The sequence below is a fragment of the Macaca nemestrina genome, chromosome X, assembly GCF_043159975.1.
Source record: "Macaca nemestrina isolate mMacNem1 chromosome X, mMacNem.hap1, whole genome shotgun sequence".
Lineage (NCBI taxonomy): Eukaryota > Metazoa > Chordata > Mammalia > Primates > Cercopithecidae > Macaca > Macaca nemestrina.
The window spans coordinates 138,403,214-138,425,933 of NC_092145.1; the positions used below are offsets into that span (position 1 = coordinate 138,403,214).

Sequence of the window (22,720 nt, forward strand, 5' to 3'; positions counted from 1 at the left end):
GATTGTGGATATGTTCTGTCTTTACCCTGAAGACAGAACCAGGCATACTGATTGCAATACAACATAGGGCAAGGTATGGACTAAATTAGAGTTAATGTTTTTAATTTTTAGAGACCATATAGACATAGCATTAAGAAATTAAATAATGTATGTATATTGAGCCCCAACTGAAGCATATCAAATGGCATTATGTACTAAAATGCAAATAAGTCATTTGCTTTCAGAAGTTAAAAATCAAAAGTTGACCCTGTAATTTAATTTAAATAATTAATAACTAATAAAAGTTTATAGAAAAGGTGCATTCTGGGAACTTTTACGGAGCACCATATAAATGCATGTAAAAATATATACAGAAAAAAATCACCTATAGAATCACAGATAGCTTTAATTTGCATTTATCATTTCCTATATTATATTAGTATTTAATAATGAGCATGTAGTGCTCTTATAAATTAAAACATGAAAAAATTTTAAAGCTAATTTTCTTCATTAAAAATACAGGTATTTGTAAGTATATTTTAATGGAAACCTGAGACTATGCTGACATTGGTTCCTAAAACAGATGTTTGCCCAACTGCCTCCTTACTGTCTAATATGGAGTCAAGTGGCATCCAAAGTGATGTCAGCCTTGGTGTCAGACATCTAGGCTTATGCACAACTAGAGGACTAATAGCTTGCTCATATGTGTTAAAAAATAACAGAGACAGGTGGGAAGGCTGGACTAAAGAGGGAAGAGAAAGTTTTAGGACATCAATTTAGAAAGCTGTTTCAAATTGTTGGGAACCATGAAAGGATGAGGTTAAAAGGTTTTTCCTCTAAGGTAGCCCATGCTGACTTGAACCTCCTTAAATGCAAAGATAAAGACTATGCTCCATAGTGACTATGGCTGTATGTACTCCCTGAATGCAGCCCTGTCACAAAACTTAGGGCTAAATCTTCAAAGTAAGATCAGGCCACCATAGCTTGGCTATTACACAAATGGCTCCCACAAATATAGGAGATCCAAAGACACCTATTCAGAAGATAAAATTGGGAATAAGAATTTATGCTTATAAGCATGGTACTTCACATATATACCAAGATGCTAGGTAACACCAGCTAAATATGCAATGCCTGCTTAAGCTAAATCCTCCACAATTTTGCTCAAGGTTACTATGCAGTTTATTGAAGTTAATCTTCCTTATAACTTGACTATTAATGAGAAAATTGAAAAATAGGTGAAGATGACAAAACCTGAAGAAAATGTTTACTATTTTAAACCCTTTCAAAGGTGAGTTCTTTTCATGTCTAAACATCAAATATTTATAATTCATGTCTTGAACACATCTCACATTAGTGCTAATTTTACTGTAAAACTGGACAGTGTGTAATTCTCTAACTACAGGGGGGAAAATGGGAGTAAAAATGGCTTGTATCAGTTAGCTACTGCTGTGTAACCCATCATCCCCAAAACTCAGTTACTTAAAACAATAAGCATTTATATTATTGCTCACAAAACTACAGGTAAGCTGGTTAGTTCATGTGGTCTCAGCTGGACTCCTGCATGGGTCTGCAGTCATCTTTGGGTTGGGTTGGTAGCTATGTTAATCTTGGTTGAGCATTCTCACATGTTTTGGAGTTGGCTTACTGTAAGTTGGTCTAGGATGGCTTTCAATGGGGGGAAATGAGTTTTCAATATGTTTTCTCATCTTTCAACAAGGTGGGCCATGTTTGTTCTCAAGGAGGCAGGGCTCTAAAAGAAGGTGGAAGGACAGAAGGCCTCTATGCTCAGACCTGGTACACTGACACTTCTGCCACATTCTATTGGCCAAAGTAAATCATATTCAAAGAGGTGAGAAAATAGACTCTACCTCTTGATAGGAAGAACTGTGAAGACACATAGGAAGGAGTAAAGAATTGCGGCCAATTTTGCAATCAGTCTGCCATATGCATAAACCAAACAGAATACCCAAGTCAAATATTAGGAAAAAAGTTTAAACACAAACGAGTGATGGTCAGTAAAATAAGCAGACCATCTGTTTCTTATTGTGTGATGATATGTGATGAAAAATGCTAGTTTTATTCAGTAGAGGGAAAAAGTTTTATACCTCTGCTTTATCCCATCAAAATAGAACTCCATCTATACCACATTTTTACCTAGGGCTGACCTTGAAAGATACTTTAAAAATGACTTAGTTCTTTCTATTGGAAATGAAATATATCTATTGACTATTTTGTCAAAGAAAAAAATGTATAATTTTACTCAGCATAATGTTATTGGAACCGTTAGGAGATGTGCCAAATTCTGACACTTTTTAGAATGATTCAGATACTAAAATTTTGCCAAGAACATTTCAATACCTGAGGCATTTTTTTCTGACTTATCCATTTAATCATGCACTCCTCCTTCCTTTGTTTTTGTAGATGCAATTCAAACAGATTGCATTTTCCCATCTGGGGTTTCTGAGCCATTTGAAAATAAAGCATAGTTGGATCTAGAGTAATAATAAAATTATTTAACAAACAGTATGGTGTGGGCACCGGCCAATAAGAAAACAGCCTGACTCTAAATTTTACTATGCTGTGAGTTCTACCACCACCATTCCTCTTAGAAAAGAGATGAAGGATGCCTCCCACATCACCTCGCAGGAGAGAGGTGCTTTAATGAGACCACTCCAAGGGCTAAATATGTATTCTCTGGAACATTAGGGACACTGTGGACTGGTGTCTGGAAAATCAAAGGTGCAGGAGACAGGCTAATTTCTTTGACAGGTGAGGGAAAGGAAGCTGGCAACATTGACATTGGCCAGCACACCCAGAGTTTATCAGGGAAAAGGAGATGTGTTTCTCAGGGGCCAGATATGGCCCCTCACTAGAGGGAGCTGGAGGGATAAACACAACTCAGCTAAGAGAAGCTGTAGGTATTGCTAGATTCTCAGGGGCTGAGGAAGAACTAGGGAACTAACTGGAAGAGAGATGCATTCATATTCATCAAGGGAACTACAAGTAGAGATCCGGATCAATGACAGCGATTCTTTCTTACCAACCATGGAAGTGTCAATGAAAGAAAAAATTAATTCTTAAAACCTGAAGTTGGGCCCAGAAATTACTAACCCAGTTTCATATAGTACCAACCAAGTTAAGACTTTTCCTATTTCCCTCACCTCTCCTGCTCCAGTCCTTTGCATTCCAACTCTGAAGGACCAAGACCTCCACCTAATGAAATAGGGAGAAGAAATCAAAGCAAAGGTGGTTAAGGCAAGAAGTTGACCACAACATTCTTCCTAACTGCTCGTCTTCCATGAGCCACAGCTAGGGAAGTAAGGAAAGGACTTACCCTTAAATCAGTTCTAAAGTTTGACTGTCCCATCAGACTGGACATTTTAATAACGGATCAGAGAGCTTTCCATGTATCTAAGAGTGTAGAGAAAAGTTATGAGATGGCCCCAATTTTCACTTCAGAAAGAATAAAATATAAAAAGAAGAAAACAGCAAGAACAAAAAATTAAATTGCTTTATTATATATCACTCTTCATCCTTCTTTGATGGACTAGTACAAAGACCCATCTCTCTTGGAGATAACACTTTTGTGGAGGAAACAACAAAAAGAAGCAGTAAGTAATTATGTAATAACAGGTAGTGATAGAGAATGAAGGAAAATAAAGCAGGGTTAGGAGATGGGTGTGAGGAGGGCAGTGCTATTTCCCACAGGGCAGCCAAGGAAGGCATTTGAACAGAAACATGAAGTGACAGAGCCAGCCTTAAGAAGACTTGTAGGAAGATGGTCCAGGTGGGGCGGGGCAGGGGAAAGCAGTAAGTGTAAAATGTGAGGCAGGAAGGAATTCGGTTGCCCAAGGATTTTTTTTTTTTAAGTTTGTATGACTGGAATAGGGGGAATGGATAGAGAAGGGTAGGTTATGAGTTTTGAAAATTCACTAGGAGTTTAACTGTATACAGTCAAGAAAAAGGTATTGGACTTGAAGTGTAATGTAAAACTATTTGAGAGCTGGGTTCCATTCCTTTTTTTTTTTTTTTTTTTTTTTTTGAGATGGAATCTTACTATGTTGCCCAGGTTGGAGTGCAGTGGCGCGATCTCGGCTCACTATAACCTCCACCTCCCAGGTTCGAGTGATTCTCCTGCCTCAGCCTCCCAAGTAGCTGAGATTACAGGCACCTGCCACCAAGCCCGGCTAATTTTTTATATTTTTAATAGAGACAGGGCTTCACCATGTTGGCCAGGCTGGTCTCAAACTCCTGACCTCCTGATCCACCTGCCTCAGCCTGCCGAAGTGCTGGAATTACAGGCGTGAGCCACTGTGCCTGACCAACTTCCATTCTTACATATTTACTGTGGTTGCTGTGTACAGAATGGATGGTAGACCACTGAGACTAGACACTGGGTGTTCAGTGACTAAATTTTTGAGTCAGCTGCTTCTGAATCACCTAGGATACTTACTGAAAGAACAGATTACTAAACCCTATCCATTGCCAAAACCTACTGATTCAGAATCTTTTGAGGATAAGTAAAGAATGCTAATTTGTGGTGATGCTCCAGGAGATTCTTTCATGCTGTCAGAATCAGGAATCACAACCCTATATTAATGACTATTTTATGAGCGCCACAAGAGAACTTTTGCTCAGTATCAGGCTTATGCTTCCCGTGAAAATGTGCATGCTTTTATCTTGCCTGTTTACTTTAACCACTTTTCATCCATCATTAACAACAGTGCAGGAATTAATTGTGCAAATTTTTTGCTTCCAGCTTTAACTTGGACTTAATTTTACTATTTATCTGACTTTCATTTTCCCTTTCACTTGTATTTCTGTTTATGTTTTAGTATTTATGGATCCATATTGTTTTTAAGACTTAAACTGCCACCTCAGTAGTCTTCAGAGTACTATAATGTACCATACATACATTTAATTTAGACTTATGCCCATTATAGCTTCAAAGCCTTCTCTGAGTAAAAGGAAAGGATTCGCATTATTTTTCCCTTAAAGAAACACTAATGGTAACTTTGTGATTCTTTTACCCATCACTGTCATTCAAACATCACTGGATGAGTTCATAACCAATATCATTTAAAAATTTTGTCTGCTACAACACATTCATCTGTTCTGCTTTGCTAAATAACATATTGCCTAAACTTAACTGCAAATAAATAATTTTAAAGGCTTCTTTTAACATGTAAAATTTTATAATACTGATTTTTTTTGTCTAATGCGTCATGTAAGTGGTTTCATACTACCTTCAATCCTAGAGAATGTCAATAAACATAGAAGAGCTCTTCATAGATAGTTGAGAAGACTTAAAGTGAACTTGGCTTTTATTACATGAAACAAAAAATTATATTGGATTCTAACAGTAATATTTTAACAGCTTCTAAGTAGAGGCAAGAAAGGAAATCAAGTGTGTACCAGTCCAAGTACCTGTAATAGTATAATAGAAGCACTTACTAACCAACATTTCACATCATCACATGCCGTGCTCCTAATAACAAGGCTTTTTCACTAGAAATATTGCATTAACATTAGACTCTCAAATTGCTAAGTATGAAAAATCACTCACTTAAAAAAACAGTCTATTACTTATTTTAGGCTGGTCAAGGTTAAAATGGCCATTTATATATTTCTAACTTCAGCTCTAAGTTCAGAGAGCATCTGATCAGCCAAGACAAGAATTTATTTTGCCTGTACCCAACAGAGTAAAATGATAAGTTAGCCATCAGTTCATCCTTTGCCAAAAAGAAATATCTCCTAAATTTATACACTATAAACCATCTAGTAAATAATATCTGCATACTACCCATTTCATATTTATATTATGTACTGTTGAAGGGGGAGAAAAATCTTCATGAGGGTTTATTCAAATAATATGAAATATCCTAAGAACATCAATTCATCCATATGAATTCCGTACAAAGTACAGAAGTGGAAGTGGAAGTGGTCATCATAGCTGGACTGTAATAAGCCCCTAAAATGCAAAAGCTCATTCTAAATACAATAAAGCAGTGAAATTCATATAAGTCATTACTTTTCTCCTATACAAAGTCATCTGGTAGTCTTTACTGTTAACTTCATGCTAAAATGTCCCAAGTTTAGGCTGTTTACCAAGAAAAGAAATAGGAAAGAATTAATAGTTTTTAATTTCAGGTTAGAGGAAGAACCCTTATCATGCAATAATGAAACCCAAGCAAGTCCAAGTTTGTAACTGTAACAATGCCTCTCATTAATAGATTATCCAAATTCCTCTATGGCATTCAAACTGTAGCTTAAAACCTAATAAACAAAAATCCACATAAGAACAGGATCAAGTTCTACCACGAAACGAAGAATTATAATAAAGTTTATTCAGCCCTGAATATTTAATTTAGGAGCATGAGCAAAGTAGAACACACTTCATCTAAATGACACCATTTAAACAGTGCTATAAAATAATGCTACTTAGTAAGTGTGGTGCATTATGTGATTTGAACGATTCTGTTAAAAAAAAAAAAAAAAAAAAAAAAAAAAGCATTAACAAGTAACATTGTCCCCACCAGCTTGGAGCCTACAGATACAATTACTTTGGTCATATCTTTCCAAATGATTTAGTAATGCTTTTTAACATTGCAAACATAAATCTATCATAGTACTGGAATTCTGATATATTTTGGTGCTTCTGGGGCTGCCTAAAAATGAAAAGGCATCCAAATGAAATGCACTGTACACTTATTATACCTTAAAATTTCAGTTCCTAAAACGTGAAATAATTATCTACCATTTAGCTGTCTGATTTAACTGTACATCGTAGTAGATTTTTACCTCTAGGATTTTTACTGTACTTTGGGAAATTAGTGGTAAAACATGTTTAAAAAACAGCATGTGACTATACTTGAGTTCACATAAAATAGCATTTTTACAACTATATTGAAATTTTATCCTTTTTCACAGGTTAACATATCACCAAAAAAAATAAAAAATAAAAACCACAATACTTTTGAAAATGTAACAATGCATATTTATTTCAGGAAATCATCAGAGGTCACCTTTAGGTCAATTTACCACACCAGAGGAACAAAGTTGTTAAACTACAGCTGTGCTGAACTGAGCCACTTATCCACAGTACAGTATAGAAGTTGAAGTTGTTTTCCCCATCAGGTCTTCAGTTCAAAATACTATTATCATGCTTAGTATGGTCTATGTCTTCTCTGGTATGAATGATGTGATCCACCATGTAGGGTTGAAGGAGGTGGACTCCATGTTGGTGGAGGAGGTGGCAGTCCTTTCCATGCAGGCCATCGTCTGTGATCCGTTGCATCTGTTTGTGTAAACTGAGGGCTCAAGGTTTCTTGATTTTCAGTGAACTGAGGTAAAAAGTTAGGGTTGTAGTGGTGAAAAGCAAATTCACTTGCAGATGAATTACCATTTTGAGACTGGGGAGCACATGGTGGAGGAGAATTCATATAAGGTGGCACCTGGGCAATAATATATCCAAGTGATAGATCATAGGTCGTGGTTAGAGCTGGCGCTTGGCTAGAAACCAAGTTAGGAGTACCTACATCCTGAGGAGGATATGGCATTGGATAGTTTACTGGTGATGATGGAGATGGAGGTGGTGCATAATGCTGTTTTTGAGGCATAATATGACAAGGGGACGATACCACTGGTTGACTTTGATACTCAGGATAATAGTCAGGAGGTGATGGCTTCTTAGCACCAGAATCTGAGTTATTCTGAATATGATCAACTATTAAATTGCCGTGTTTTCTTGTAAAAACACTAACGGTTTCCCACTGGATGGGAAAAGGCGGACTTGGAGATAGTTCTGGGGGAGGAACCTGAAGATCCTTATGTAGCTGATTATGTTGCTCGTGTGGCATTTGTTGCATAGACGGTAGTGACATCATGGTGTGCTGCTCTGGTGGAATATAGTTTAGATGGTCCCTGTCTAGCAGTCTTTTAGGGATTTCAGCGATTTCAGTTCGTGGCGGAGCAATATGAGGACGAAGTTTTTCAAGCGAAGCGCTGGCAACTTGTTTTCGAGCTCTCTTATGGCGGCGTTTGATATGAGCCTGTAAGCTTTTCTGAGACAAATACGTTCTCTTGCATCCCTGAACAACACTACACATGAAGACAGAACCTCGTTTATGCTCCTCAATTCGCAGCACAGGATAACTACAGCGTGGACATATTTTATATCCGATTTTGTCATATAAATTAGCACAGTTATAGCAAAAAGCATGCTTGCATGGAATTATTCGCCCATAGATTTTAATAGGCAAATCACATTTGTCACAGAAATGAATTGGTGAATCATCCTTTTCACCTATGATGTTTATCTTAATGTCCCCCCAAGAGTAACCAGGAATTTTTTTCTTTTTTCTCACCAGTTTAACTCCTTTAGAGTAATACTTCCTGTCTTCATTATATTCACGTTCTTGTTCACCAGCAGGCATCTTGTTCATATTCCTTGGAGATGAGACACAGATTTAGGTTTGTCTACTTCTTCAAAAATGACTTTTAAAGGAATTCTTCTGCTAACATCAAGGCCACGCAACAATCCAGAACTATGAGTGCCTAGTAACCCATTATCAGCGTCATTAGGATCCAAGTTTCAGCTCACAAGGGACCGGGAGTCATGTGCCAGTAACACGTGCGCATTACAACGCATGTGCACCATCTTCCCAAGCCCAGGAGGTGAAAGTGCGATCCGATCCCGCCCCAACCCTCCACTGCTTTGACCTTTAAGGGCTTCCTTCTCTTCTCACCTACCCTGTCCCACCACTCTAGTGAGGGAGTTTGGGCAGAGAAAGCAAAAGCTTCAGTGTTGAGGTTGCTAATGCTACTCTTTAGTATTCAAAGAGAAAGGGGTCTTTGTGGAAACAGAAACTGATGGGCGTGCCCAGCAGGCCCTGCAGAGCTTTGCCTTCTAGGACTGACTTATTTTTATACTATTGCATTTTTGTGAACTGCCTTAAATCCCTCATTGGAATAAGATAGGATGTGTCTGTATGTGTGTGTATGTATATGTACATACATACAAAATACACCTTTAAGATTTTGTGATTTCACGGTACAGTAAGTTTAAAAATCACCTTTGTCTGGAAGAAGGCAGCATTACATTTATCTCGTCAAGGAAAAATCATGTAAGAAGTAGTGAATAGGGTCGGGCGCCTTGGCTCACTCCTGTAATCCCAGCACTTTGGGAGGCCAAGGCGGGCAGATTGTTTGAGGCCAGGAGTTCCAGACCAGCCTGGCCAACATGGTGAAAACCCATCTCCACTAAAAATACAAGAATTAGCCAAGCATGGTGGCACATGCCTGTAATCCCAGCTACTCAGGAGGCAGGACAATCGCTTGAGCCTGGGAGGCAGAGGTTGCAGTGAACTGAGATCGCGTCACTGCACTCCAGCCTGGGCGACAGAGTGAGACTCTGTCTCAAAAAAAAAAAAAAAAAAAAAAAAAAAGTAGTGAATAGATGGTAACTTCACTGGGCTAGACATTTTTTAGACATTTGCTGTTCTTGCTTAATTTTAAAAAGGGTTATCGGTATTTAGCCCACATTTCCTCACGTCCTACCTTGCCTCTAAGTACAAACTGGATCACAAAAATAGCAACACACCATATTTTTCTGTCTCCACTCCACCCATAGTTGTGGCACCTCTATTCTCCTGAATGTGCAGACATTCACCCTTTTAGCTTTGCTGGCTGTCAACCGCTGCTCCCTGCCCTCCCCTAAAATACTAGAAAAACATCACTGACCAATCGAAGTGAAGTATCTTATGAGACTTACTGCAGTATGAGAGAGCTCTGCCTTAACAGTGTCTAGGCAATGTCTCAGAGGGGAAATGATGGGGTAGGTTATTAGGGACTAAGCTGGGTGATTTCAGGGCAGGTCTTGCAAGGCAGGCCTGTAACTGGGATTGGGTAGATTTTGTGACATAATAGCTGTAGATTGGTGGGCACAGCAGGAGGAGAATATTGAAGCAAGTTTTGATAGGGAAGGTGGTATTCTTGTTAAGTAAACTCTTTGAGTTGGTTTACGATTTTATTTTTCAGGAAAATGTATTTCCTGGAGCAAGTACCTACATTTGCTTATTCTCAAAATGGATTAATATGGGAACAGAAAGCGATTCCCACGTCCGTTATTGTTTTACGCAGTGATGGAGAATTATGTTGGTTTCAGTACTCAGTTACTACATAGCGGTGATCATTTTCCTTTTCTCTGGCTCTGGTTTGTTGGGTTGTTGATTCTTTTTTTTTTTTTTTCCTCTCAAGTAGATGGGACTATAGGCATGTGCCGCCACACCTGGCTAATTTTTATATTTTTAGTAGAGACGGGATTTCGCCATGTTGGCCAGGCTGGTCTCAAACTCCTGACCTCCAGTGATCCACCCACCTCGGCCTCTCAAAGTGGTGAGATTGCAGGCGTGAGCCACTACGCCCGGCCAGGTCGTTGATTCTTGACTACACTAATGGTGAAAACTCAACAATGTCCCAATAACCACCAAAGGCACCAGTGTCCACCAGTATGCAAAGTCACAACTGCCCCAGCAAAGACACAATACTCACTGAAGGTGCCACTGAGTCCAAGAAGATAAATGGACTTCTGTGCTCCCTTTCATTTCACTCTATTACATGGCCTACAAAACACTTCAGGCTTATTCTCCCCAGTGTCTTAGATTATTCTGAACTCATTCCTTCACTTGCTCTTAGATATTGCTCCTCTACCAAGGACTCGGGTTATAAGCTCATGGTGCCTAGTTTAAATTTAAATGAACAGTGCCACTTGCCTCTGATACTGTCCCCTAGTTCTTGACCTTCTCAGTATCCCAGCAGTGCTACTCTCTCTTGGGGTTCATTCATTCACAGGAAGCAACTTCATCCCTTATGCAAATAAATTCCTTATGGGTTCCTGTCATGGAGTCTCCAAACATACCTAACCTATCTAAACACTAAGGCCAACGCATGTTTTTCCCTCAAACCAGGCATCCTATTACATGTTGATTTAAATTTTAGATCATTTGAAATTCTGTTGGCTTAGAAACTTTTAAAGTGGTACTGTTTTGTTTGTTTGTTTGTTTGTTTTCCTTTGGAGATGGAGTTTCACTCTTGTTGCCCAGGCTGGAGTGCAATGGCGTCATCTCGGCTCACCGCAACCTCCACCTCCCGGGTTCAAGCAATTCTTCTGCCTCAGCTTCCCGAGTAGCTGGGATTACAGGCATGCGCCACCATGCCCAGCTAATTTTGTATTTTTAGTAGAGATGGGGTTTCTCCGTGTTGGTTGGTCAGGCTGGTCTCGAATTCCCAACCTCAGGTGATCTGCCCACCTCGGCCTCCCAAAGTGCTGGGATTACAGGCGTGAGTCACCACGCCTGACCGGTACTGTATTTTTGTATAAGCCAAAATGGTTCTTACAAAAGCATGGATGTTCTGCCCTATTATAAACAGTGAACCAGAATTCTGAGTAAAAACTAAAACAACATTAAAACATATGTGAATGTTCCTCTTTTAAAATTACAATTACTCACTTGCCAGGCTCTTCATGAGGGTTCAATACTGCTTTAGTGATGTGCATATAATTCAAATGCCATGAATATGAAGGGAAAAATCTGTCAGATATAATGTCCATAACTTATTTTCTCTTTCCTTGAAGCAGTGTTAATTCTTTTGTCAAAACTGAGACATTTTTCATGTGACAGAATTCTGTCCTTACCCATGACCCTGAATGAAAAAAGTCAGCTGCTTTTCCCAGTTGAGTACATTTGCATTTGTTGCTCATTGGGTCTGCTTCAAATTAATTTATAAATAAATTAAAAGTTCTGCTTTTGAGTAATGAAAGCATGCTTTACCATAGACAAGCGATGTTAGCTTCTAGCTCCATACCCAGCAACTGGCCTGGTTCAGCACTTCCAATATCTCTGCTTGGAGTATTTCCTTGTTTATAGCTGAGACACCCGACATGAAAGTTCTTAGTAAATATTATTTGGTGAAATTGTTGATAAGAAAAAGGGTATTGACCTCCCATTTATCCCTATCAGATTTAAGAAGCTATCTTGCTACACTCAGAAAGCTGTCTTTACAAATTGATCCTTATTTAGTACCTTCAAACAAAAAATTAAATGGGCTTCCATTCAGCCACCTCCTTTAGGGCAAGGAGACTCACTCTTTCCTTCAATCTCATTGCTCTTAAAAGTTGCTAGACACACATTCAATTGACAGAAGGGAGATTCAGTGTCTGTCCGTCTATAACAGTGATTGGATAGGAAAAGGTTTGGGTTTGGAGACTTAAATGAAATTGGAGCTTTTGAAATAGCTTGAATTTATGGAGGCCTGCTTGAGTTCAGCTTCCCCTCAAAAACAAAATCTAAACGAGGTTGACAATGAAGAATTATGGACTACACAATGGAAGAGTATCAATGTGTACAATTAATACTAGGAAACAGGTTGAGACATCTCCGTTTAAGCTACATGCCATCTGGCCTAGAAGCAGTCATTCTACCAGAGTGACATCAAAGGTCGGCAGGAGCGAGAGCCGTATGTCCCGCTGCCAGGCTCCTGGATTTTATTTCTCATTTAAGAGAATCTGATCTGTCATTCCTCTGGCTCCTGTGGGCTTTAAATTCACATAATCAACATATCACTGCCAGAGACTTAGTAATAGCTGAGGCAGTTTAAAGGTGAGTGGAGAATAATCGTGCTCCCAAGCCAGATGCCTTCAGTTCTGCAAGGAAACAAAAAGTCCATCTCAGGCTCCAAAAAGGAAGGCAAATTGCCCTGTTTGAAGGAGACCTCACCTCTCCTCCCAAATGTGCTAGTAGCTACATACTGCATGCTGGGAGGCCTGGCCCTTTGCAGAAGTTTAAGAGCAGTGGTCCTCAAAACATGGTCCACAGACCCCTGGGGATTCTCAGGGACTTTTCTGAGGGTCGTTGAGGTCAAAAGTATTTCCATAATAAGAGAAAGATGTTATTTGCCTTTTTCATCATTTGACATTTGTGACAATAGTGCAAAAGCAATGATGAGTAAAACTGCTGGTACCTTAGCATGAATCAAGGTAATGGGACCAAACTATACTAGTAGTTGGTGTATTTTCTTACTGCTACACAGTAAAAAGAAAATGTCAGTTTCACTTAAACATGTCCTTGGTGAAGTGTTAACAATTATTAATGTTATTAAATGTCAGCTCCTGAGTATACATCTTTTTCATATTTTGTGTGACAAAATGGAAAGTGCACATAAAGCACTTTTGCTGCACACTGAAGTACAATGGCTGTCTCAAGGAAAAGCACTAATGCCATCATTTGAGTTGGAAGGTGAACTGCTTTTTTTTTTGAGATGGAGCCTTTCTCCATTACCCAGGCTGGAGTGCAGTGGTGTGATCTCAGCTCAATGCAGCCTCCACCTCCCTGGTTCAAGCAATTTCCCTGCCTCAGCCTCCTGAGTAGCTGGGATTACAGGGGCACACCACCACACCCAGCTAATTTTTTTTTTTTTTTATTTTTATTTTTTTTTTAGTAGAGATGGGAGTTCACCATGTTGGCCAGACTGGTCTCGAACTCCTGACCTCAGGTGATCCGCCTGCCTCAGCCTCCCAAAGTGCTGGGATTACAGACGTGAGCCACTGCACCCAGCCTATCTGCTTTTTTTTTTTGAGGAACACTGTTTTTATTTGGAAGAACAACTGACAGACTGTGGTTATTTGAAATTGGGTATTTGGCAGATATTTTCTCAAGAAAATGAACTAAATTGGCCAGTAACTTCAAAGAAAATAACTGGCAGTATTTATTGCCAATGATAATATTTAAGTTTTTGAATGAAAATGAGAATTTGGAAAATCTTGTATTTGCCACCGTGAGCCTAACAGCTTCCCAGCACTAAGAACTTACCTGATAAGATCAATGGTGATTAATAATGAAGACAATCTTTTGAAATTGTATAATGAAATGTGGTTACATTTGGAAGATCTGCGTAATTCGGTGCACCCAATATTTTCCAAGTGCCCACGGTTTGGTGTTACAAAATCATAAATGTTTAAAAGACGCATTGAAATAAAGATAGCAATGGATTTTGTTGTAACAGAATATGAAAACTTCATTGATGTGTTTTAGATTCTGCATTGCAGGTAATCTGTAACTGTTAATAGTGTATTGTATGTTTTTAAATCGCTGAGTAAATTTCAAGTGTTCTCACTACAGAAACTATGTTAATTATTTTGACTTCATTATTCCCCATTTTATTCATAAATCATGACATCACATTGTATCCCATAAATATATACAACTATAATTTATCAATTTACAATCAAAAACATTTCTTAAACTACCACTTGTTGAGTTTTGGTTTAGTTTCAGAGAATATTCACAGTTATCTCAAAACCTATTCAAATACCCTTATACACTTTCCCTTTTTCAACAATATATCTGTATGAAACTGTATTTTCTTCCTATACTTCACCAAAACCAAATACAGATGCTCTTTGACTTACAGTGGGGTTATGTCCTGATAAACCTATCATAAATTGAAAATAGCATAAGTCAAAAATGCATTTACTACACCTAACCTACTGAACATCATAGCTTAGCCTACCTTAAACATGTTCAGAACACTTACATTAGCTTACAGTTGGGCAAAATCATCTAATACAAAGTGTATTTTATTATAAAGGGTTGAGTATCTCATGGACTTTACTGACTACTGTACTGAAAGTGAAAAACAGAATGGTTGTATGGGCCCTTGAAGTATGGTTTCTAGTGAATAGGTATCACTTTCACAACATTGTAAAATCGAAAATCCTAAGTTGTACCATTGTAAGTTGGGGTCCATCTGTATTAAAAGAGATTGAATGCAGAAACAATGAAGAATCAGCTGTCTTCTATTAAACCAGACATTAAAGAGATTTGCAAAAATTTAAAACAATCCCACTCTTCTCACTAATGTTTTGAAGGATATAGTTATTTTTCATAAAAATGTGTTATGTACATTAATGTATAATGGGTTTGTTATTGTTATTTTTAAATTTAAACTTTTTTTTTTAAGTTTCTTGAGAGACATATTCCACATAAACAAAAGCTCTTTGGGGTCCTCAATAATATTTAAGAGGGTAGGGTAGAGAAGTCCTGCAAGTAAAACGTTTGAGAACTGCTGCTCTAGGTGATCTTTAATGCCCTTCTCTTCCAGAGACAGCGCCATCCCTTCCCTCATCCACTGCCCTAAGCTCTGTCCCAGAGGTCCCGGAACATTCCCATCTTCTAAATTAGCTGATGGTGGCATGAGGAAGGGAAAGAAAGATCAAAATCACTTTCAGCCAAGCACTGTGTCATGTACTTAACATGTATATCTCATTTAACCCTCACAACAGCCCTGTGAGGTAATAATAATAATAATATGACCAAATAGTGGGGCAGCAGGACACATAAAGAGCCAACATCATTGTAAGGGTGAGCAAAGCCACATGCTGGCTAAGTATTCGACCAAATAAATAAAAACATCTTAAATACAGTTACAGCACTACTAATTTTTGAGTACATGGTGGTGATGCTATACCTAAATAAATTTCATTGTAAAGCATTAGCAAATTCATAAAAGCATCTGATCATCATGGTATTTTTAAAAATGTTAATCAATGAACCACAACACACTTGTTTATTGACAATGGAAAGGGAACAAAGAGATCTTCATCTTGAAGAATATTGAGAATCACCGCACCGTAGCATTGTAAACTACGCTGAAGCCATAGCAAACTCAGTACATCCAGAACAATGCTAAGCTCTTTGGAATGATTTCCTTAACTCTAAAAGTCCACCTTTGCCATCCAAGTATTTAAGACACTAGTCAGGGAAGACAACAGATACATATTGAAGCCAACTAACAGCCCAGTACAATAGAAGATTAGATGAGGGAAACTGACAGAAAGTGCTATAAGAGATCTGGGGACATAAAGAACTTTTGGTCAAGGTGATCTTAGATAAACTAAGATCAGATCTTCATCTTTCAAGATAGGATTTAAATGGGCAGAGAGGAGAGTCACTGACCTTCCAAGTCAGGCAACGACATGGACAAAGGCAGACATAGAAAGGGCAATATACTTGACTCAATAGAGGACTCATGAAGAAGCAGTGGGAGATGTGGTTGGGAAAGCTAGTTTAGGGCCAAATGTTGGAGGGTCTGGATGGACTAAGAAGCATAAAAACTTATCCCTATAGGTAATTCAAAATCCTCAAGTAAAAATATAAAAGAAAGACAGCAGAATGTGGCGTAGATTGGCAAACAGGAATAGGAATTGAAAGTCCTATTAGGAAGCAATTTACAGTTCAGGACTGAGATTGTTCAGGTTTGACTGGGGAAAATAGAAGCAAAAAGGAATGAGCGTGAGAGACGTTGAAGAGTCACAGTTTGGTGATTAAGGCAATGGAGAGGAGGGAAAGAGAGAGGACTCAAAGTTTTCAAGCCCAAGAGACTGTCACATGGTTCAACGAGGGAGGGACCATTTGGGTTGGGGCCCATCTGCTTCCTCTACACCCTCTTAAGTTTGATCCTAGTCCACTACAAGGTCTGAGGCACATGTTTAGTGACATGGAAGAGTTTTGACTTAGTCTGACAACGTAATCTGAACAGTCTCCTGAACTTACTGCTGGTCAGTTCTTCAGCTGTTCGTGAGATGCCTGCCCCTTCCCGGCCCAGGACGGTAAGATCTGGATTTGTTGCAAAGGCTGCAGCTGCCCACTCACTGCTCAGCGCACATCCAGGCCTGCTCCCCTTACAGAACAATTCCTCTGGATTCTCCCTGGGCCTTTGAACCAGCAAGGACTTCGGGCTTGGCTTTCTTGTTTTTTGAGGATGCAGCCTTGGATTGGGGCCTTGGTTTTGGACTCAGTTGTACTCAGCTTTATTCCACAGCTGTGGGCAAGCAACACCTACCTCCACTCTCCCTGTTGCTTTCTCAGAACATTTTTCAACCTGCCTTGTCCCCATCAGTTGGAGAACAAGATCAGATAGACTTTTTGCATAGTACTAGGTTCAGTTCTGAAAAGCGTTCGGCTACAGTTAAAGGAGATCGTAGAAATGGTAAGAAGGAGAAGGAAAGGAAAAAGCTAAAGATGAAAATTTTCAGTCTGGAGAATGGGAGGGAGGATGGCACGATGATGAGATAATCATCTTTGGGTACAGAAAGGGCTCTGCTGGAGAGAGGAAGCCTGGCTGCCCTCCCATCTGGCCAAGGGCAGACCAAGGGCTTAGTTACAGCATGGGGGATTTACGTAAGATAAAAGAATTTCTTGAACAAATGTGGAAATGGGTTTCAGACGGGGTTTGTGTAATTGCCTTCACGGGAGATGGCTAAGAATAGCATAGCTCCTCCAGCAGCCGGACGGCAAAGAGGTGTTCTGTGGACAGGCAGGAGGTGAACTTGGGTCATTTGCTGTTGCCCCTTCCATAACTCCTACCCTCTTCTTTTTCTATAGGAATACACATTTCTGCACTCTGTTGGGCCCCTGTGGAAGAACTCTGAACCCTTCTCCAGAACAAGGGCTCTTGGCAAATTCCTGGTATTTTTAGAAAATCAGCCTGTAAAGACTTTGCCCCCGTGGCTACCAGAGCACTGTAGTGGTGATCATTTTAAAAGCCATAGAGGTAATTTCTGACTAAATGATATCCTAGGCAGACTCAAAAATTGTTTCTTGAACTGAAGGGTTGCATGGCTGGGTTTTAATTAGAATGGATTAACACAGTGTTCCCATTTATAAAAGCCAAAATTGAAAAGAAGGAAATGCAATGAGGTAATTAAAGTGAGGAAAACAGCCTCTGGATCCTCCCCCACCCAAATGGAACCATTAAAAAGACAGGGAAAATTAAATAAACATTTGTTATTTTTTGTAGACCTTGATAATGTCTGTATATAAAATCTCAAGAGTGTCACATAGCTGTTTAAGTTTCTAGTGTGTATATACATACATGTATGTTTTTTCATGTGTGTACATAGTTTTGTACTATATAATCATAAACACATACACAGATTGTTTTCTGTTTACAATAGTATATGACAGTATATATAGGTAACACTTTTTTTTTTCCTTTTTTCTCTTAACTGACTGATTTGGCAAAATCAAGAAGTTTGCATGGTAGTGCAATAAGATGACCTACATGATTCACCACTGCAAAATTTTGAAATGTGTCATTGGGTTTTCATTCCAAGCAGCAATGGAAAATCACTGGTAAGCGTTCTCTTGTTCGTCATGGCAACATCCTTTGATGGATACACCTGTAGAAAGGTGTTAAGGGGGGGAATAAGGACAAAGGCCACGTGTGTTTTATCATTTATCAAAATTAAGGTTCTGCCATATTTTTACTAGAAAAAAAAAATACCATGCCTACATATCAATTTCAAACCCATCAATTACTGAGTCCTGTCAGAACAATTGTCTCCTCAATAGCTCTCATATCTGTCCCTACTTCTCCATCCAATACCACCAGCCTGTTATGTCTCCCATGGATTACTGCAATGGCCTCCTGGCTGGTACCCCAGGCTCCAGTCTTCTTAACCCTCTTCAGGTATTTCTCACACCATCACCTTCTTACTCTTTATTAAGTAGAAACTTAATTGTGTCACCTGTTTGATTTAAATTGGTCAGTGGTTCCCTGATGCCTACAAGATTAAGTCCAAGCTCAGTATCATGACCCTTTAAGATCTTTCTCTGGCCTTTGCCAAACTCTCTTGCTTATCATTAACCCCTCCTCAGCTACTCTCCAAGCTCTAGCTCCAGCAAGCTCTGTCCACTCCCTCCCAGTGGGTTCTCTTTCTTTCCCTACCACACCTTTTTGCTTTTGAGCAGCCTGGCCTCTCTCCCTGGAACTGTCTGCCATCCACTTCCTTCCCTGGCTGTCTCTAATGGATGCTACACAACTCAGGTCCAGCTTCATCTCTTCCAGGAAAGCTTCCCAGCCAGGACCCCACACCAAGTTTAGTCTCTTACCTATGTTCCTACAACAAGTACAGCATTACCTACCATTGCCAGCAGAAAAGGGCTCCAAAAATGAGGGGAGAAAACCTTTTTAAAAGAATTTGATATTCAGTATTTCCCTAGAAAAGCATCAAAGTGATTGTTGTGGGGAAAAAAATGAGGATTTACTTGGACTTTCTTGTATTTAACGTTAATTTTTTTAAAACTTTTTGATGCAATACACATACATATACAAAAGTGCACAAATCATTAATGTAGAAAGCATCCAGATCAAGAAACCCAACATCACCAGAACTTCAAAAGCCTCACCTTGTGAACACTTCCAGTTCCTAATCCCCAAGGGGTAACCACTCCTCTGACTTCTAACAGACTGGTTTTGCATATTTTTATATTTTATGTAAGTAGAATCATAAAGTATCTTCTCTCTTGTGTTTGGCTTCTTTCGTCCAACATTATGTTTGTGAGAAACACTCATCTTGTTGCATGTAGTTGCAGTTCGTTTGTTCTTGTTATTGTAGATCAATATTCAATTATTTACCTTCTCTATTGTTGATGGGCATTTGGATACTTTCTGTTTTGGGACTCTTATAAATAGTGCTTCTATGAAATTCTTCCACGTCTTTTGGTGAACATAGGTGTGCATTTCTGCTGGGTAAACATTAGGTTAAACAATATAAAATTGCCAATATTCAACCATTGTTTACCTACTAAGATGACAACTTACTACCTAGGAGTGGATTGCTGGGTCATTGGATACAAGTATATTCAGCTTTAGAAGAAACTGTTAAATAGTTTTCCAAGGTGGCCATACAAACGTATACTCCCTCTAGCAATCTATGAGAGTTCTGCTTGTCTAAATGCTTTTTGATTTTAGCCATTCTAGTGGGGAGGGGGTAAATAGTTGAATCATGTTGTGGCTTAAATTTGCATTTCCTTCATGACTGGTGAAGTTAAGCACTTTTCCATCTATTTCTTGGCAATTTGGAATATCCTCTTTTGTGGTTAGCTCAAGTCGTCTGCCCAATTTTCTATTGAGTTGTCTGCCTTATTCATTTTGTATTATTTTTATTTCACAGCTGAGGGCATTAGAATGTTTTCATTGCTTAGTTCTATAAATACTTTTATCCAATTTTATTTCCAAAGAACTCTGTGTTCACCTCTATCCAGTTATATATTACACTGCTGAAATTTTATTTATATATCTACTGTTCCTTATGAGTACAGTAATTTTCAAATTGTTAAACGATTGGAAACTGTAACCTAATTCATCATATTTCCAACCCTAGAATAATATCTATTAAGTGCTTCAATAAATATTTGTTCAGTTAACTGATATACACTTAACACTGTGTTCCTCCTAAATTTGTGTTAACTGTTTTGTACTTCCCTGTATAAAGTTTATTTCAGTAAGACAAATTGTGTGAATTATTCTGCCCATCTCCATTACCTTACAAAGGAACACTGCTACTTGCAAACATACAAAGATGAGGATCAGAGAATAGCAGAATTGTTTTCTAGTTAAGTAAGTGTCTATGAATAATAAGCAACAAAAACTTACCTAATTGATAAGAAAAAAAAAATTTTTTATTATTAAACTTTAAGTTCTGGGATACATGTGCGGAATGTGCAGGTTTGTTACATAGGTATACATGTGCCATGGTGGTTTGCTGCACCCATCAACCTGTCATCTACATTAGCTATTTCGCTTAATGCCATCCCTCCCCTAGCCCCCCCACCACCAACAGGCCCCGGTGTGTGAGATATTCCCCTGCCTGTGTCCCTGTGTTCTCATCGTTCAACTCCCACCTATGAGTGAGAACATGCAGTGTTTGATTTTCTGTTCTTGTGTTAGTTTGCTGAGAATGATGATTTCCAGCTTCATCCATGTTCCTGCAAAGGACATGAATTCATCCTTTTTACGGCTGCATAGTATTCCATGGTGTGTATGTGCCACGTTTTCTTTATCCAGTCTATCACTGATGGGCATTTGGGTTGGTTACAAGTCTTTGCTATTGCGAGCAGTGCTGCAATAAACATATATGTGCATGTGTCTTTATAGTAGAATGAGAAAAAATCAAAATCTTAATAGCTTAATGGGTAAAGGGCCTTGATATGTGGGTAATTTATATCAAGAGAGGTAAAAACAAAAAAGTGAATTGGTAAAATTAAACGACCAGTCACACTTTATTTATTTATTTACTTACTTACTTACTTACTTACCTACTTACTTCAGGTTTTCTGTCACCCAGGATGGAGTGCAGTGGTGCATTCATGACTCACTGCAGTCTCAACCTCCCGGGCTCAAGTAATCCTCCCTTCTCAGCCTCTCCAGTAGCTGGTACTACAGGTGCGCATTCTACTATGCCCTTCTAATTTTTATATTTTTTGGTAGAGATGGGGTTTCACTATGTTGCCCAGGCTGGTCTTGAACTCCTGGGATCAAGCAATCCATCTGCTTCAGCCTCTCAAAGTGCTGGGATTACAGGCGTGAGCCATTCCATTCAGGCTTATTTATTTAATGGATGCAAAAATTACTAAAAATGAAATTAATAACATCTAAAGCTGATAAGGTTTGTAAATGTGGTACCTTCTTACGCTGTTCTTCATTGTGCTTTTTATTAGAGCTGATGGTTTACGCATCTTCTTCCCACATTATATTGTAACTTTCTTATGAGCAGGACCTACTTCTGATCCAGTCCTATTGTAAAACCGGTAGGTACCCTCATGCATACAACCTTATTAGAATGCAATTTGTTAGTGCATTTCAAAAGCCACAACAGCATATACATGCCTCCTTTGATGAAGTAAATTCACTCTTAAGTATTTAAGGAAACAATCTATAGGAAAGAAAATAAAGAAAATAAATATTAATAAATATTAATATTTTCATTTCTATTATTTACCATAGTGATAAATGAAATCAATAAATTTCTAAATAGAAACAGTTGAACAAATTATGTCACAGAAACTCTAAAGAATATCATTCTGCCATTCAAAGTGGAAGATTTTGCCAGGTGTGGTGGCTCCTGTAATCCCAGCACCTTGGGAGGCCGAGGCAGGCGGATCATGAGGTCAGGAGTTCCAGACCAGCCTGGCCAACATGGTGAAACCCTATCTCTACTAAAAATACAAAAATTAGCCAGGCATGGTGGCATGTGCCCATAATCCCAGCTACTCGGGAGGCTGAGGCAAGAGAATCACTTGAACCCAGAAGGCGGAGGTTACAGTGAGACGAGATCGCACCACTGTATCCAGCCTGGGTAACAGAGTGAGACTCCATCTCAAAAAAAAAAAACAAAAAAAAAAAAACAAAAAAAAAAAAACAACAAACAAAAAACAAAAAAAACAGAAGACTTTGAAGCACCTATGGATATAGGCCGATGCTATTAGATGAAAAAGATTCAAAATCATATTATCCTCAGAATAAAATTATGCCATATAATTATACATGGGGCCATGGGAAAACACAAATACAGAAGAAATAGGTGGAAATTTCAAAGTAACAGGATGATGCAGAGCTTCTTTCTTAAATTTTATTATCATTCATTCACTCATTTCCCCTCCGCTCCTCTCCTGGACACAGCCACCATCATTTCTTGCTGGGATGATAGCAACCACTTCCTAACTGATCTTCATGCTTCTTCCCCTGTTCAACCACAGTCTGTTCTCAACACAGCCAGAGTCATCATGGAAATCACAGGTTGGATCTTGTCACTTTTCTGCTCAGAAGTCTCCAATGGCTTCCCATCTCACACAGAGTGAAAAAAAAAGAGTTCTTACAGCAGTCTGTATGACCATGG

The 22,720-nt window shown here is 38.8% G+C and overlaps 1 protein-coding gene across 1 annotated transcript; it reads right to left on the reverse strand.

The window, feature by feature from the left end:
• Positions 1-6,956: 6,956 nt before the first annotated feature.
• CBLL2 (Cbl proto-oncogene like 2) lies at positions 6,957-8,503 on the reverse strand. Its single transcript, XM_011735351.3, has one exon. The coding sequence runs from the start codon at positions 8,424-8,426 to the stop codon at positions 7,149-7,151; it is 1,278 nt and encodes a 425-aa protein (XP_011733653.2). The 5' UTR covers positions 8,427-8,503; the 3' UTR covers positions 6,957-7,148.
• Positions 8,504-22,720: the final 14,217 nt, after the last annotated feature.

Excerpts from the sequence above, each read along its gene's own strand:
- CBLL2 (XM_011735351.3), bottom strand. The coding sequence starts at position 8,426 with ATGAACAAGATGCCTGCTGGTGAACAAGAACGTGAATATAATGAAGAC.